Source organism: Melospiza georgiana, chromosome 3 (genome assembly GCF_028018845.1).
Source record: "Melospiza georgiana isolate bMelGeo1 chromosome 3, bMelGeo1.pri, whole genome shotgun sequence".
Classification (NCBI taxonomy): domain Eukaryota; kingdom Metazoa; phylum Chordata; class Aves; order Passeriformes; family Passerellidae; genus Melospiza; species Melospiza georgiana.
The window spans coordinates 12004279-12021567 of record NC_080432.1 but is presented as its reverse complement, the minus strand read 5'-3'; the positions used below and the strand labels follow the sequence as shown (position 1 = coordinate 12021567).

Below are 17289 nucleotides of genomic sequence, written 5' to 3'. Positions count from 1 at the left end.
TTTGTATTCAGACAGGCACTACTGCAGCTCCCACTTGGAAATACTAATTGGCTGAAAATGAATTCCAATTTTTAAATTATTGCTTAGCTTTTTTACTTTTGAAGTGATCTCTCTTTCTAAGACTGGAGTTAATTTCTTGTAAGATCAGCTGCCATGTAATGGTTGCAACTCTTAAGCGGATTTAATTCAGGGACACAAACCATGTTTGAGGGTTTACATGGGCAGGGTCCTTTCTGTTGGCTGCTGCAGGGATTGGTTCAATGTGGAAAAGCAGTGAGCCTGCTCACAGCCCCACATCCCTTCTGGGAAGAGGTGTCTGTTTTCCCATCCAGTCACCAGCAGAGAGGGCATAATGCCAGTATGGATGTTGCCTGCTCAAAGTTGAAATATTCTGTGCCCTCCTGAAATCCTTTTGGACAAGTTTTCTGGGCAAGTAAGTAAAGCTTCACCACCAGACATCTATGAGAGTGCCCACAGAGTGCTTTTGTGTCCAGTTCTGCCATTGCCCAGAGACCCTGAGCAGGTCCCTCTCCACCCTGTGCTGAAGATCACAAAAACAATACAGATCCTTGATAAATATCTCACCAAAGGTCTCTTTGTACCTGTCCTCCCTGAACAAACTGCATCTTTTGTATGAATATTTCAGTAACATGATTTTTTTTTCCCCAACAAAACCCATGCTTATGACAGTGGAGTAATTATGTTGATGTATTTAAAATATTCAGATGCCTTCCCTATTTTATGTGTGTGTCTGTGCATCCACCAGCACACAGACCTGTCACAAGGGGATTGACTCAGCACTCACCCTTGTTCCCTCCCTGTAGCTCATTAATATTAGCAGGAGGATGCTCTGCCTTTCCTTATTTGAAAGTACAATAACCATGGGGTGCAGGAGCCAGGGAGCTGCAGGTGGGGCAGGCAGAGGCTGACAGGAGTGAGCTGCAGTGGCTGCTCTGATTTAAAGAAGTTTCTCTCCCTGCTTTTATTCTAATTCTTGTGGCAGGAAGATGCCATTCCCTGGATCTGTGGAGCAGCTCTCTGACCCCTCTGCAGTGCAGGCACAGGGGATTTGGGCAGACAGTGCAGCCATTCCTTGGCAGGTGTTTTCCAAAGCCCCTTGCTGGTCAGTGCTGCTGTGCAGTGCCTGCCGTGCCTGTGACAGGGCCCAGCAGGAGCCAGCCCAGAGGGAATGGCACAAGTGCCAAAGAGTAGCTTCAGTCTCTCTGGGAAGCCAAGGATGAGCAGGCAAGGGGAGCTCAGCTGTCCTTAAGTTTGCTCTGCAGAGACAGCCAGACTTAAAAGCATGGGTTGGAGGCTTCTTGGAGAGCCTCGAGCCATAACAGCAGGATAAATGAAAATTGGTGTCTTCTCCTGGTTATGGACCAGGTATTCCTCGGCAAACAGCCTCCCCGTGCCTTCTGAAGGAGTGACTTCACCCTCTAAATCCCCCATCCTTTGGGTTTGTCATTGCCCTGTGCAGAATGTCCTGGAGCAGCTCTCCTCCTGCTCTGAGTGCTGCTGCCTTTCCTCTGCCTCAGTCCTGGAAGCTCCTTTCCCTTTGCCTGGGAGCAGTCTTGGGAAAATGGGCTGGGAAAGCAATGGGGAAATGGCTGGGAAATGGGCAGGGAGAGCAATGGGGAAAGGGGCAGGGAGAGCAGTGGGAAATTGGCTGGGAACTATGCATGGAAAGCAATGGGAAGATGGGCAGGGCAAGCAATGGGAACTGTGCAGGGCAATGGGAACTGTGCAGGGCAATGGGAACTGTGCATGGCAATGGGAACTGTGCAGGGCAATGGGAACTGTGCATGGCAATGGGAGCTGTGCAGGGCAATGGGAGCTGTGCAGGGCAATGGGAGCTGTGCAGGGCAAGCAATGGGAGCTGTGCAGGGCAATGGGAACTGTGCAGGGCAATGGGAACTGTGCATGGCAAGCAATGAGAACTGTGCAGGGCAATGGGAGCTGTGCATGGCAATGGGAACCGTGCAGGGCAATGGGAACTGTGCAGGGCAATGGGAACTGTGCAGGGCAAGCAATGGGAGCTGTGCATGGCAATGGGAACTGTGCAGGGCAATGGGAACTGTGCAGGGCAATGGGAACTGTGCAGGGCAAGCAATGGGAGCTGTGCATGGCAATGGGAACTGTGCAGGGCAATGGGAACTGTGCAGGGCAATGGGAACTGTGCATGGCAAGCTGCCCTGCAGCCTCAGCCCAGTTTCTCACCCCATGCCCTGCACAGCCCCTGGCAGCCTGTGGCAGGAGGGAGCTGTAACTCAGCAATCTGAGTTCTCCTGTGGATTCTGTGCCCCCATTCTCTCTCCTGCTCTATCCAAAGGGCTGAGGAAATCTTTTTTGTTAGCCAAGACAGCTTGGTGCTTCAGCTTAATTTTCATTGTGTAATTTTAAGCACAGATCGTGCCAACAGCGCTGCAATTAATAGATAGCCTAAAGACTTATTATTTCAAACTAATTGATATGTAAGAAAGTTTAAATAACATAAGTGATAAGAATTTTTTAGGAATAACTTCTGTAACTAATTCAGAATAATCTTTTTACTGTTATTTAGAGTAGCAGAAGACTTTATTATTCACTCACCATCACTAAATCTAATGTCTGTCTGTATTTCTCTAATACTAAATGGATTTCCCTGAGATGGGGAAGAGATGACATTTTATAGTTGTTGTTCTAAAAGGTGTATTTGCAAGTTAATAATCTCTTTCATTTCTGATACTTTCTACTATGATTTGAAATAAGTCTTCCCAAGTTCCAGGTGAATTTCTGTTGCAGAGATGTGCACTCTGCACATTTTTAGAGTAGGGCTCTAAAGTGAGAAACACGTGTTTTTAAAGTACCCTTTTGCTTCTTCAAATCACTTGATCACTTATGAAAGGCCTTTATTTTTCTAGTGTTCATTAAACTTATCTTCAGCTAGATTGTGATCAGAATTGGCATCAGAGAATACACTGTAAAGCTGTAAGACCTCTCAAGAACTTTTTAATGCTTTTGGAAGATGTCAAGTACCAAAATAATAATAAAGCACTGATAGAGCATTAAAAAGATAAGTTCTTGTAATGGAAAGAGGTTTTGTTCTACTGCCAGTGGGTTTTTTTGTTAAATAAGGTTTTGCATGGTGCAAAACCTTTCCAAGAGAGAAGCTACCAATAGTGATACACATAAATGAAATCAGATTAAAAACAAAGTGGAGCTCCAGGGGGATCATGTTAGGCATTTCGATGGCATGCCTTTCAGTGGAAAAAAAAGCAAAGGGCTTAGTGAAGTTCCATGAGCTTCATCTGAGCTCAGGCTTGACCCTGTGGTGAACTGAGCTTTGATGAACTGTGTTAAGCCCAGGAGGAGAGGGGGCAGCTCCAGCTCACAGTGAGGAGCTCACAGTTCCTGCAGGGGCTGTGGGGAGGCCCACAGTGACCTTCCTGTGCCACTGAGCCTGGGGGGACAGGGGGCACCAGGGGAGCTGATCCTCAGGGGTTTGAACTTGGCTGGCCCTCATCCTCCTGCCCCGGCTGGCTCCTGAGGGATTAGCGTGTCCCTTCTGCTGGCAGCAGCAGGGGCTGACCAGAGCTCAGTGGCAGTCTCTGTAACACAGAGATGTGTTCAAGAGCCCTTCCAGAGCCAGGGGAAGTGTGCCACGGCACAGCCTCACACACAGGCCTGGGACACATTTCTGTCACAGCTCCTCCCTGCCCCAGGCTGGGAGGCTGCAGCACGGGCAGGGTGGCAGTTCCTCACCCAGCATCAGGAGGCAGGAACCCCCTCAGCATCAGCTTCCCTTCCCCAGGGAGCTCAGGTGCTGCAGGCAGACCCAGAGGGGGTTGTACAGAGAGAGCAGGGTCTGCAGTTGAGCAAGGCAGCTGCCCTTCTCTGTGGGAGCTTGTTATCTCTTGGCTGTTGGATTTTAAGTAGCAGTCTGGTCCCTTTTCCCAGACTCCTTCACCCTTTGCAGTTTGCTTAAATTGAAAAAAGGAGTGATGTTCAGGTGAAAGCTCTGAGCCGCTGACACACAGCTTTGCACCTCTCCTTTGTGAGGGAGGCTACAATTACCCCAGCTCCCTGCTGGGTCGGAGCAAGCATCTCATGCCCTTTAGTGCCAGCAGTTCCTTCCCTTCATCTGCTGTGTTTGCACCTGTACGTGTGTGGCTGCAGCTCCAAACCCCATTAAAGCCAATCCCTGCCTTGTAGGCTGGAGTGAGCTTTGGGTGTGTGCTGTACCAGGCAGGAGTTCAGGCTGCCCTGGGCAGCTTTGTCCTGTTGATCTGCCTTGATGAAATTACCTTCTTTGCCAATTTTTGCATTGTGGGATGCTTGCTGGACATCACTGAAATAAAGTTTTCTGCACGGGTCATTTAAACTTGATGGGTAATTAGAGAGTTGCCTAAGCTTGCAGCAGTCAGTGTTAATATGAACTTTGGAGAGAATGTTTAAATGAAAAACAACTGAACTGAAATATTAATCCCTTGAACTTAATCATGAGGATGGCTCAGCCAACCTCCTAGTGCACAGTACTGCTTAATCCAGGAACAGCAGCACAGACAGCAAGAGGAGGGTTTTTCCCTTTAAAGCTCATTGTAGTATAAGGAAGAAAAACCTTCAGGCTATTTTTAATTAGGTTGAACCACTGGGCAGTGTTGCTCTTACATTAAGCTCTGAAGTTTTTAATAGTTGCAGTTAAAATTCCACACTAATTTTGCCTCTCAAGTGAAAAAAAAAGCCCAGTGTGTTGTGTAATACAGCATGAGATGATGAGCAGTGTGGATATGTGGATGAACTCAGGGTGGAAGTGGAGGGATGTGAAGATAATCACAGAATATAAACACAGAGCAGCCTCAGTGCCCAGCAGCAATGATACATCTCCAGTTGATGGCCATTAGGTAATCATGAACATATTCATCAGCACATGGGTTTGAACCTGGGCCCAGCTCTTTGTCATTGTTAAACCCAGCCTCAGAACTTGCCTGGCACTTGGGAGTGCAAAGGCCAAAGCACTGAGCCATCCTTTCTGGGAGATGGAGGAGGAGGGACAGTGGCTCTGTCTGCACTGGTAACTTCTGCCAGGTTCTGAGTGGGTTTATTCATTGGCCTGCTATAGTCAGTGGGTCTGTCACTGACTTGGATCATTGTTTGAGGAGAGCCAATGCAAAAGTCTCTGCTAATAGTAAAGAAGAAGCGAGATTCATGTTGTTGATGAGTTAGGAAATATTTTGGAATAGCCTTCGCTGTTACAGGGGAGTATAGAGCTGCAACTGCTTGAAAAGGTTTTCAAAGCAACTTTGAAGGCTTTGATCTTTATTCAGAGTGTGCTTGCTTTCCAGTCTAGAAACATCCATTTTTAACAAGATATTAGGAGAAGGACTGAGTGCTCAGTAATTTTCCAAGCAGACCTTTCAGTGGGTCTCCGTCTTGCAAAGCCCCCTGGCATGGAGAGCAAGGTACATTCAAAGTGCAGCAGAGGCTGTATCAGTGATTATTTCTGAGCCAATGGTGGCAGCTCCCTGAGCATGGTGAGGGCCATGGGGCTGGCAGTGAGTGTGTGCCCTCAGAAGGTGCTGTGTGCAGAGGCACAGCCCTCAGTGTGTGCTGCAGCTCCTGTCCTCAGAGCAGGCTGGAGGGTCAGGGCAGGTATGGCAGTGAAAGGAGCTGCCAGATTCAGTCACAGCCCGAGCTGTTCCCTTGGCTTTCAGGAGCACAGGGATGGCCCTGGAGAGAGACACACCAAGGGATTATTTGTCTCCTTTCTATTGTCCTGTTGGAGGAGCAGGCTCAGAGGGAATTTTCTGTGGCACTGACCTGTTAGAGATGTCCTGCCAAGAGCCAGACACAGACACCACTGTCACTGCTGTTAGCAAGGTGGATATGAGAGACTGGGAAGTGCTTTGTTAAACTGAACCCAGGGTTCAGTCTAGGTGAGCAGCCAAAAGCTCTGCTGTGGGTTCCACCACCTTTTCCCAGATCTGAGCTCCAGCAGCTCCTGAGCCCTCACACAGGAGGCCTTAAGCACCTGAAACTTTCTTTTGTTGTCTCTCCTCTTTCCAAAATTGCCAGAATCTCTCACTTAGGGGGACACCACCACTCTCAGGCCAAGCACAGTGAATATTGAGTGTCCTGCAGGTTCCATGGCTGCAAGGGGCACCCTGCTCTGCAGCCATGGTGCTGCTGCTGCTGCTGAGTCCTGTGTCCTCTGCTGGCTCTGCCCAGGCTTTGGAATATTTCTGGGACATATTGTTGCTGTTGTAACCTCAAGATGTCATTTAAAATGAGTTTCCAAGGGACTGTCATGACCTCTTGAGATGAGGATTACAATAGTGCCACTCTTGGAAGGCCTGTGCTGTTTGCAGGCTGCCTTGGAGGCACCGAGGAAGTGGAAAAACATCATTTATTAGAAGGTAATGGCTGCACTGATTCTTTTTGTTGTTTGTTTGTTTTGCAGTATCCAAAATATGGAGAACACTTTAAAAAAGGACCAGCTAAGACGCTCTCTTTGAGCTCTGTCACTCGAGTTATTTACCCTGGATCCACCCCACTAAGGGCAGTATCTGCTGATGAGGGGAGCTTCTCTGGATTTGTTGCATTGAAACTGAGCAGATTCTCCTTTGCTTACAGTAAAGACAGCTTACTTTAGTGATTATGAAAAAGAACAGAATCTCAGAATCTACCATTAAAATGCCCATAGAAAGGGGATTTTCTCCTGTTCATTCTAGCTCAAATTATTTTTATTCATATGCATTATGAGGTGCATAGGTCATGCTTTTATGGTGTTGTCTAAGAGCCACTTGACAGCTTAAGAAAGCATTTTGTCCTCAAAAGCAAACTGTTACATGAAGTAATCATCAGAAAGAGGAGTAATTCCAAGTATGCAGCTTGCAAGGCACAGAGCAGGGCTGTGCATGAGAATAAACTGCCAGGCTTTTGAAGAAACAGGAAACGAGTTACTGTGAAGAAAATCCTCCCACAGAACTCAGTGCAAACTAGTTCTTGAAATAATTTCTTTAAAGAAAATGCAAGAGATCTGAAATTGCTGCTAACAATACAATTGCCAGTGGGCAAAGATCTCCAGTTCAGGCTTTTGCTGTAGGACCTTCTCTAACCCAGCAGGTCTCAGCAGACATACTGTACAGGTGAATGTGTGTTCAATATGTGTATAACCTGGGCAGCACTGATGGTAACTCCTGGATTAGTAACTCATGGATTGTCTAGGGAGGGCAGTAAGAGAGCTGGGAATGCTATTGAGATAAGGATTAGTGGGATTCCTAGGAAGGATGGGCTTGAAAATTGGTCAAAGAAGCTGAAGGTCATGGTCAGGTTCAGGGGGTAGTGCTTGGAGCGATGGGTGGTTTGCTAGAGGGAGATTTATTGATACCAATGACAGAAGTTTGGGTTGGATAATTAAAGAGAAAGTGAGTCAGATGCCCCGGACATTTATTTTTAATCAGTTATTGGAGCAAATGTGGGTTTACTACACAAAGGTGGATATGAGCTCCTTATAAACACTAAAATGCAGTAGCCAGGTGCCACTGGTTTAATGGAGGCTGCAGTTAACAGAGGCACAGATTGATGGGGCTCCAGGTGACAGTCTGCTGCCTTGGCACAGCACACATCAGAGGGACTCATTCATTTGGGGACTTGTGTACCCTGGGCAGGCAGAGCACATCCCCTGTTCCTCACAGAGAGCCCCTGGGCTGCAGCAGGACAGGTAAGGGGGGCAGTGTGTGTGCAAGGGCAGGTACCAGGGCATGATAACATCCCTGGCTGGCCTCTGCTGTCTCTGCTGGTGCTTTCTGTCCAGCACGGAGCTGGGCTGTGCAGCCTGGGGGCATGGGGGGCGGGCAGAGCTGGGGCTGAGCCAGCAGCCTGGACACTGGGGGTGCTGAGGTCAGCCTGGTAGGGAGGACATGGGAGCATCTCCTTCAGGCAGGGAGGCAGAGGAGGATTTGGGAATTGGTGTGCCTGGTGTGTCTCATGGTCTGCCAAGTAACCACTGTTTGAAATGCAGAGATGTCCTTGTCTGAGGACAGGACTCATCAACAGGAGCTTTCCAGACAGCATGAAGGCATTTCCTGCTGCTCTTTACCTGGTGCCACCTCAGCTGCCAAGTGCCCTTAGGCTCCCCTTGATGGTTCCACACTTCTGTCTACCTGACTAGTTTCAGCTCAGGGTTAGCAGTGCTGTCCTTGAGCTGTATGAAGCCCAAATGTTAATTAACATGATTGGCACATCCCTTTACACCCTTCCCTGGTGTCCCTGGGAGCCAAAGGAGCCCTTAGGTGCTCTGTGCACATGCAGAGGTGACTCCTTTCCCAGGAGAACCTGCTTCCCCAGAGCCTGCTGCTGCCCCTGCTGCCTTAGGCCATTCTGGTGGGGCAGCAGGGCTCCAGCCCCTGCTGCACTGGGACTGTGGCCTGGAGGCATGAGGACATCTGAGCTGTGCTTACTCCTTTGCCTTCCCAGCAGAAATCTGCTTAGTGGAGGGAATAACATGCTCCTTAATAAGGAACTCCTACTGTTTCCAATTAAACAAAAATTGCTGCCTATAAATCACTTGATCCCTGAGCTCTGTTCCTCAATTTCACTCTCCCTGTTACTGAGCCTCCATCTGCTTTTAACAGTTCTTGCTGCTCATGTGTCTTTTAATGCTGTATCCCTCCAGAATGGCTTTCTAATTAAGTAAGCTGTGCAAATGAAAAGCAGAGGAACAGCAGCCTTCCTGCTCTCTGTACCCTGTATCTGGGAGTCCTCCATGTGCTATTTTGGAAGCTAAATTGAGGTCGCTGACATTATGCATATTTGTTGTCTGATGCAGGCTTAAAAGCCCCAAATCCTCTATTTAAAAGTATCTTAAGGCACATGGGTCAAATATTTGCAGGAAGAAAAAGAAGTATTTGTGGCTTTAGCAGATTTAGAGACGAAGGGGAGGAGTGAGGAGGGGGCCCCAATCCCAGCCCAGTGCTGCTGTGGCAATATGGCAACACTGAGCACTGACAACATCAGTGGGGCTGGTGTTAGCAAAATAAACATTTCCCATGGCACGTGATGAGGGAAACGGGAGCTGTGCTGAACAGAAATTCCCTGCAGAGGCTGCAGCCCCCCTTTGGTTACAAATGTGCAGTGGCCACTCACAGCCTGGTGTCAAAGTACATTCTGCTGAAATTGCACAGAAGAAACAAAGGCCCTTGAGTTCTCATCAGTAAAACAAAAAGCACAGGCACTGTCTGTGTGGAATTAAATAATATCCTGCACGTGGGCATTGCCAGGGTAATTATGGATACAAATGTGCACCCCATTTCAACTGTGAGTAAATGCAACAATCAAATACCATAAGAGTAAGTTTTTCATATATTATTGTGTTATTTCATATATTATTTGTGTCATTTTTCATATATTATTGTATCATTTCAAGGAGAAATAACACAACTTTAAAATGTCTCACATTTGAAATCTTAACTCAAAAATTGTGAAAAAATCTTAAGCATAAAGAGTTTACTGCTGGAAATGTCAGAGATTGTTGGAGATACTGAACTATTTAGTCCTCAGAGTCTATTTTTACCTAAATTGTTGAGCCAGGATACTTGAATAATTTTCCATTCATAATTCACTGCATCATTAAGGGAAAGAAAGTCATCAGAAAAACAAAATAGGATAAATTTAAAAGGAGATAGAACAGAAACACCAAACTCAAAAATCTGCCCTTAGAGAAAAATTCGCACAGAATGGAAAAACCTGAGACTCAAAAAAGTGACTTATTTAAAGTCATATTAAATCCTTGCAATGGGAGAACTTCATCAAACCAAATGTGGCCATAATTAATGTTTTTGTTTCAACAAAAACTGTGTTTTGGTGGGATTTTTTCACCAAAATGTGTAATTGGTTGTATTTCCCACATAACTTTCTCAAAAGGTTTTTGGCTGAAGATTGATTCTGGAGATGCTTTTCCAGCAGTGACCCTTGGGTTATTCCTGAGCTGCAGATGCATTCAAGAGGGCGTGTGAGCTGTGTCCCAGGGTGTGGGGATGAGGAGAGGGGCAAACACAGGGCCCTTTTTGGGCAGCAGCTGCAGCCGAGGATGCTGCAGAGCCCTTTGAACTGGAGGGAGCTGGGAGGCTGGCTGGGCTCCGGGAGCTCTGCCCACCTGGGAGCCCTGCTCATGCCCTGCCCCTCAGCCCAGGGCTGCAGGCTTGGCTTGGAGGTGCAGGTGGTGCTGTTTGTCCAGGGCACATTCTGTGTGAAGCTGAGGGGAGCATCACCTGGCATCTTTTAACTTGCACTGTTGGGGAAAAATATAAAAGGTAGGAGGTGGAAGCACACATTGAAGAGCTTCTGGCCACAGCCATCAAGAGGGACTAACACAGTCATCTCCTGTCCCCAAGGACCCAGTTGCCAACACCTAATGATGGCTCTGCATCTTAAAGTGTTAACCCCCTGCCTGTCAGTAAAGTACAGGGAGTGAGATCTACCTGAACAAGAAATAGTGTCCACCTGTGGGACAATAAAGCCACGTGGGGCTGGGTCAAGGAGAGGACAGAGGATCTGCAAGAGGGCAGGCAGTGAGATAACAGGAGGAAGGTTGTTACATGTTAATGAGGACAGTGGTCCAGATAATGATGTGCCAGTCTCATTCCCCCCCCTTGTCTGACTCCAAAATCCTAACAGCAAGTGTAGGTCACCTTGTTCAGTAGCTGGGGAGCAGAGAAATTGGGGTAGGTGGACTTGAGATGGGAAGCAGCCAGGGGAACAGCAGGCTGAGCAGAAGGGCCCTGGGTGGATCTGGTGAGGCGCTGGTGGAGCAGAGAGGTTTTCACTCACGCTGTAACCTGGTACCTTGTCTTGCCATCAGCCAGCCCTGGGTGGATCTGGTGAGGCGCTGGTGGAGCACAGAGGTTTTCACTCACGCTGTAACCTGGTACCTTGTCTTGCCATCAGCCAGCCCTGGGTGGATCTGGTGAGGCGCTGGTGGAGCAGAGAGGTTTTCACTCACACACTGACCTGGCACCCTGATTTGCCATCAGCCAGCCAAATGAGAGCTGTGTGTGGCTGCTGCTGCTGGGAGGGCAGCTCTCCATTCACTGCCATGAACTGCAATGTCCCTGTGAAGCTACAGAACAAACAGAACAACACTAAGGCTTTTAGGAGAAAAACAGCTGGATTTCTTTAGGCTAGCTGGTTTTAAGCAGGCAACTTGTTTGTTTAAACTTGTGTGGCGGCTCGGGAGCCAGAGAATGGATGGGATCTGAGGGGCTTGTCAGAGACTGAGCAAGGGGAAGAGCTGACAGAGCCTTTGGAGTCAAAAACAAAACTAATTTTTACTGATGCAGTTTAATCAACCCTCCTTGTCTGCTGGCTGCTCCTTCTCAACTAACTTCAACCTTCTCATGATGAGGTATCTCTGTAGACTGTCTCTGGAGACAGAGGCGTGGCTCCAGATCCACCAGATCCATGTCATCTCTATTGAGCACTCAGCTCAGGGGGGATTAGCCTCTGGAGGTGCTTTAGGAGAATACTGGATGCAACTGTTACCTAACAAGATGCTTATGGCTGCACTGGGTTCACATAACGTTCACTTTCTGAGGGATTTCAAATATTTCCTTTGCTTTTAAACCTAATTAAGCACATTGAGGTTCTGAAGGAAGTTGAGAGCCAGGAGCCTTTTCCCTGACTTGTGATACTGCACACCTTCTGTACCTGAGGTGCCCAAAATTCACAAACGCCACGTGTGACAGTGAGGTGGGGGAATGCAGCAGCCCATCTCTGCCTTGGACACTCCTGTGGTTTTACAGGGCAGATATTTAGCTTGAACTGTAACCCCAAGCGCCATGAAGGAAGAATTTATTCTTTTGCTCAGGCTTTAATGTGTGGTTTTGCAGTGTGAGCCGCTGAGTGCTGTGCTGCTGACACTCCAGCAGTGAGGATGTGATCTCGTGGGGCCTAAGGGGCTCCCTGGGCAGCAGGAGTCACTGCTGGGGCTGTGTTGAGCAGGGCAGAGAGGGAGGATCATTACAGTTTATCCACCAGCCATGGCACTGTTCCTCTGATGCTGCCTGTACTTGAGGAAGTGTTTGCAAAATGGAGACAAAAGGAGGATTCCTTCAGAAAATTTGTATCTCTACATAAAGCCAGAAAATGAAGGGGTGCAGGAAAAGAAGAAGGGTGTTATGATAATTATTAACTACCACAGTGACAACTATATATTTCTGGCTGATAGAAATATGTCTTTTAGACACAGGGTGTGTTTAATGGAACTGTTTGTGCCTCAGACTTGGTTTTATCTGAGGTGGGAAACAGAGGCCAGGACATCAGGAGAATTGCCAGAAAGAAGGCAGGAAAAGAGCTTTAACAGGGAAACCAAAAGGAAAAAGAACAGATCTTAGATCTTGAGGAAGAAAAGCTGCAGAATTTGTCTAATTAAAGAATGTAGAACTAGACCGGGTGAGCTGAGGACATTGATTTGCACATCAGGAGAAAGGAGAAGAGGCCTCACAAAAATAAAGTCAGAGATGCAGGATGAAAACCAGGCCAGAAGCATGGGGAATGGGATTGGAAGGGCTCAGAGGGAGGGGCAAGGATAGAGGCACATGGTGTGTGTGGACAGGTGAAGAATGGGAAGCCTAGGATAGGACCTGATGTTCAGGTGAAAATTTGCACTGCCTGTTGAGAGCTGTTGCAGTGGGGTGGAGGAGACCTGAAACTGCACAGGACAGACTCAGGCCTAGGGCTGAAGGATCAGAATTCCCAGCATCTTTATCCTGGAAATCCTGGGAAAATACTTACCTGAAAACACAATTGCCTAAGAAACTATTGCAAAACTGCTGCAGCTACAGTTAGCAGAACCTGACTCCCTCTTTTTAAGAAGGTGGGTAGATGGATGGATGGATGGACGGACAGATGGAGCGGGTCTGGCTTTGGAACTCACCCCTTTCGCTTCCTGCTGTGCTCATATTGGTCATGATGAAAAAATTGGCTTTGTCTTCAGTTGAAACTTTGATACACATTACTGTTTTTCAAATAATGGATCGTGCAGATCCTAATATGGGCACTAAAAACAAAGGCTGTACTAATAAATACTGGGAAAGGACCCACTGCTTCCTGAAGACTGATAGCCAGATTTCTTTCTGCATGCCTTTTGCATCCTGTTGATGATATGACACTTTTTCCCCAGTAATGTCCAAGACACATTCTGCATTAATCGGATAATGTAACTTTCCATGATCTAGCCCTAAGAAATGTAATTTAACATGTTTTCCCTCCCTCTCTGACTCCCTTTGACAACTGACTTTTTCCTAATGGTTTCTCCAACCCAAGAAATCTGGCACAAGTTGTTTTATTGTTCTCAGAGCAACGTTTGTGGTGTGTTTGATGTGTGATTAACTACCTGAAGCTCAATGAAGGCCTTGCTCTTTCAAAGGCCTATCCGTGATCCATACTGCACCTGAATGGGGTCTTGTCAAAGCCAGTGGGAGTATGGACACCACTAAAGTTAAATCCACATGAATTTGAAGGATTTGGGTACCCAAGGATGGTACCCAAAACCAGCCTTGTGACTGCACGTTCCTCCAGCTTTGCAATGACTGCATGGAAATTGATAGGCACTCTGGATGCGTGATGCTGATATGGGAAGGAAGCGAGTACGGTCTTGAATTGTGCAAAAATGCCTTGGTAATGCCCCTCCTGCCTGGTGTGGTGCTTTCCCCATCCTGTAGCACTGGTCACATCACATACACCTGAAGACAGCTTGTCTCTTTTGTTGTAGTTGCAGGTGGAACTTGATCAGGAATATCAAGACAAATTCAAAAGACTGCCTTTGGAAATTCTGGAGTTCGTACAGGAAGCCATGAAAGGGAAAATCAGTGAGGATGGAGACCACAGTTCTGCCCCCTCTTCCCTGGCCTGTGACAGTGGAAAATCAAACCATAAACCTCCGCAAAGTGAGGAGGAATTGGAAGAAGATACCCAAGAGAAAGTGTTTGATACTACTTTTTAACTGCCCAGGAACCAGTCAGTGCACGGGGCGCACCATTGCCAGCTGCCCGTCTCCGCCGTGCCGCGGTGAGCTGCGCCGGAGCTCCTGGAGGGAGGCAGCAGGAATCTGCATTCCAGTGCACATCTCCCCAAAGGAACATTTTATAAAAGTATTCTGCAAAGGTCTTCATTCTCATTCTTCATCTGATTATTGGCCTAAAGCTTAGTGCAGTTGTAATGGGAAAATTAATATGTTAACCTCCCTCTTCTCTTTATTTTTCTTTTTTTTTTTTTTTGGCCAGTTTACAGTGGGTAATTTTCTGGCCATGTTCACTGTTAAGAATGTTTAATGAAGACCAGTGTATTGTACAGAGAAAAGTGTGTGCAGATTTCCTTTTGGAGTGCCAGAGCCAAATGCTCCAAACTAATAGAGATCCTGGCGAATATCACAACAGTACCTAATCATATTTGTTTCCTTCTTTATAACTGCACCTTGACAGCTGTACCATCCTTTTACATTTGCACTGAAACCTTGGATTCTTTTTAGCTCTGCAAGCACTGGTGGCTTGCTGTCTTGATATTATGTTTATCCCATGGAGAGACATATATTTGCTGCTGAAAATTCTTGGAACTGTGGGGACAAGAGGAAAACGGAGAGAAGAACCCACGTGGAGATTGTCGGTGTCTGTGTCCGTCTGTGTTTGCTACACCGTGTGAGTGCATATATGTTTGTATATATATACATTTATATATATATATATATAGCTGTATGTGCACACACATCTGTCCATATACACACACAGCATGTTGCTATTTGAAGCTGATGTGGTCTCTTGGCCAAATGAAATGTTTCAGGGATCTGTGAGTAGGGAAAATCTTTCTGAGAGCTAACATCTGGGTTATACTGCTATAGAATAATCATGGAATCATAGAATTCTTTTTGTGGTGTTAGTGGTGTAAATCAAAGTAGTTTTAGAATATAAATTTGATATATATTTTGCAGACTCGAAAGTTTTGATTTTAAGTATCATATTTTAAGCTTACTGAATTTGATAGGATTATAAAATGTTTAGGACTACAGTATTTGAAATCTAACAGAATCTTCCATTATTTTTAAGACTGAGGTTCAGTTTTACTAAGGTCTAAAATTTAAAAGCAAAGTATAAAAACCTGACCACTGTTATTTAAAAATGTATATTTATCTGTTTAACTGACTTGTTAAAATAAGAACAATCAAAGTTAGCGTACTATATGATATGCATGAGAGAAGTAACAGCACATTCTGGAAAATTTCTATCAGATGACAGAGACACATTTGAAAGTCAGGATGTTTGAAAAGGTAAAGAAATGCTGTTCTGTGGATTCCCCCCCAGCAGAAATGGGAATCATGGGACACCTCAGACAGTTGGGATTGTACCTGGGCCAGTGCACGATCCTTCCCTGCTGGTGAAGGGGCCTTGGGGCAAGGGGACGCCAGCCCAGAAGCCCCAGGCTGGCCTGGACACACTTGATCCTGCAGAGTTGTGTTCTCCTGCACCACTGGGCTCGGGAGCTGGGCTGGGAATAACACTCACATCCACCCTTGAAGATCAGGGCTTACCGAGGGGTACACGGAGAGAGCAATCAGTTAATAGGGAGGCATTTAATACATCCTAACAGTTGAGTTACCTTACTTCCATTCCCTCAGGAGTTTAGTACTTAAAGTAACTTATTTTATTTAAATTTAAGCAATAAAATACAAATCGAGCTTAAGTTTTCAGTTAAATAATGGTGTATATATATATAAGTTCAAATCTTGGAAAACAAACAGTATTTTGATGTTTCCTTTTTAAACTTAGAGCAGAAAGAAAGAAAAATTGCACATTGTTTGGAGATCATATTTTGAATTAAATTGTTCTGGTTTATGATGATGAAATCAGTGCACATGAAATTCAAAAATCTGACTTTCATCTTAACGCTAGGAAAGGTGACTCCTCTGCTAATCCTAGTTTTGCACTTTGAAATCAATCTTAATCACTCATTGAAAATGTAGAGTCGAGATTTAATGCTGCATTTTATAAAGTTAAAATGACGTGTTGTCTAAATTATTACGAGAATAAACTGCTAGCAGTGTTCATATAAAACTGAAGCTATTGCATTACAGAAGCGTTGTACAGCGCAGGCTTTTGGGACAGTCCTGGCTCCTCCGAGCCTCGGTGACGTTCCCGAGGGCTTCAGGGGAGCCAGGACTTCACACAGCCCTCAGAGAAACTCGGGCAAACGCCAGTGAACCTTTTATTTATATTTAATAAGAAATAAATAGACTGGTTGGGTTCAATATACTATCAGCTGTAGTCATTTTACAGTACGTTTGTATTTGACCATTTCCCGTACTCCCATTTTTTTATATCTGTACAGTGCCACTTTCTGCAGGTGTAAGGTAGTGTGTGATCCTGTACATCTTGCATCGTTCAAACTATTTCAGTGAAACTGATATCATTTAATATTGATATTACTTGAACTAGAGTAAGATAATGACAAAAGGGTCTTTATGATGTGCAAGTCTTGTGCCTTTTATGTATTTGCCTTGTTCCGTGTTGAATGTGTGGAAATGCTGTATTGTGGACTTTCTGCTGTATAGAATAGAGCTGTCTATATTAAACTAGGTCGTGCACTTCAGATATCTTTACACTACTGAAAATAGCTTGGTTTTGGCAGTATAAACAGAATTTTAAAAATTCTAATGAAGGCCAGACATTTTAGACTTAACATGTTCATAATTATGTTAATTAATGCTCATGTATTAGCTAAACATTCACTGACAGATAACTAAAGGGACATCATTGCTTGCCTTTCTTTGAAATCAGTGTTGCTCTTGTACATTGTATTAATAGTGTCTGTGATTGATTAGTCCTTGATGATTTGCTTTCAGAGTAGGATGAAATATTCCAGTTAACATGTACATATTTTTTCGGTTCCTCAATCTATGATTGTTTCAGAGGCATAATTCACATTTTTGTAAAAATTCTATGCAATTTTGTGGCATGATGTTTCTTCCACTTGTAATTTTATGTGCTTACATTACAGATCCAAAGGACAAATAAAAATTTCTTAACACAAGCCCAGTTTTCTCCGTTCGTTGGTTCAAGAGCCTCAGTTGACTGAGGAGACCTTACCCTGAGCCTTTGCTGACAGGAGGGGCAGTGCCAGGAGAAGGCAGGGAAATTTCCCCGCAGGCTTTTGTGAAACAAGAAATTGCACATGCCTGTGCCTCCAGCCCCTGCCATGCCAGCACAATGTGCATTTGCAGCGACTCTGGAACAATGGGAAGCAAAAAGCAGTGTGCAGGAG

At 45.7% G+C, this 17289-nt stretch overlaps 1 protein-coding gene across 3 annotated transcripts in view; it reads left to right on the top strand.

Moving 5' to 3' along the window:
• PLCB1 (phospholipase C beta 1) overlaps positions 1-17058 on the top strand; it is a 281025-nt gene extending 263967 nt beyond the window's left edge. The window contains exon 32 of one of the 3 annotated variants that reach the window (XM_058020248.1): positions 13751-17058. In XM_058020248.1, coding sequence (XP_057876231.1) covers positions 13751-13981 — 231 coding nt within the window. In that variant the 3' untranslated portion in view covers positions 13982-17058. The remainder of the gene's footprint in view (positions 1-13750) is intronic. The other 2 variants (XM_058020251.1, XM_058020249.1) reach the window with 2 other exon arrangements.
• The last annotated feature ends 231 nt before the right edge of the window (positions 17059-17289 follow it).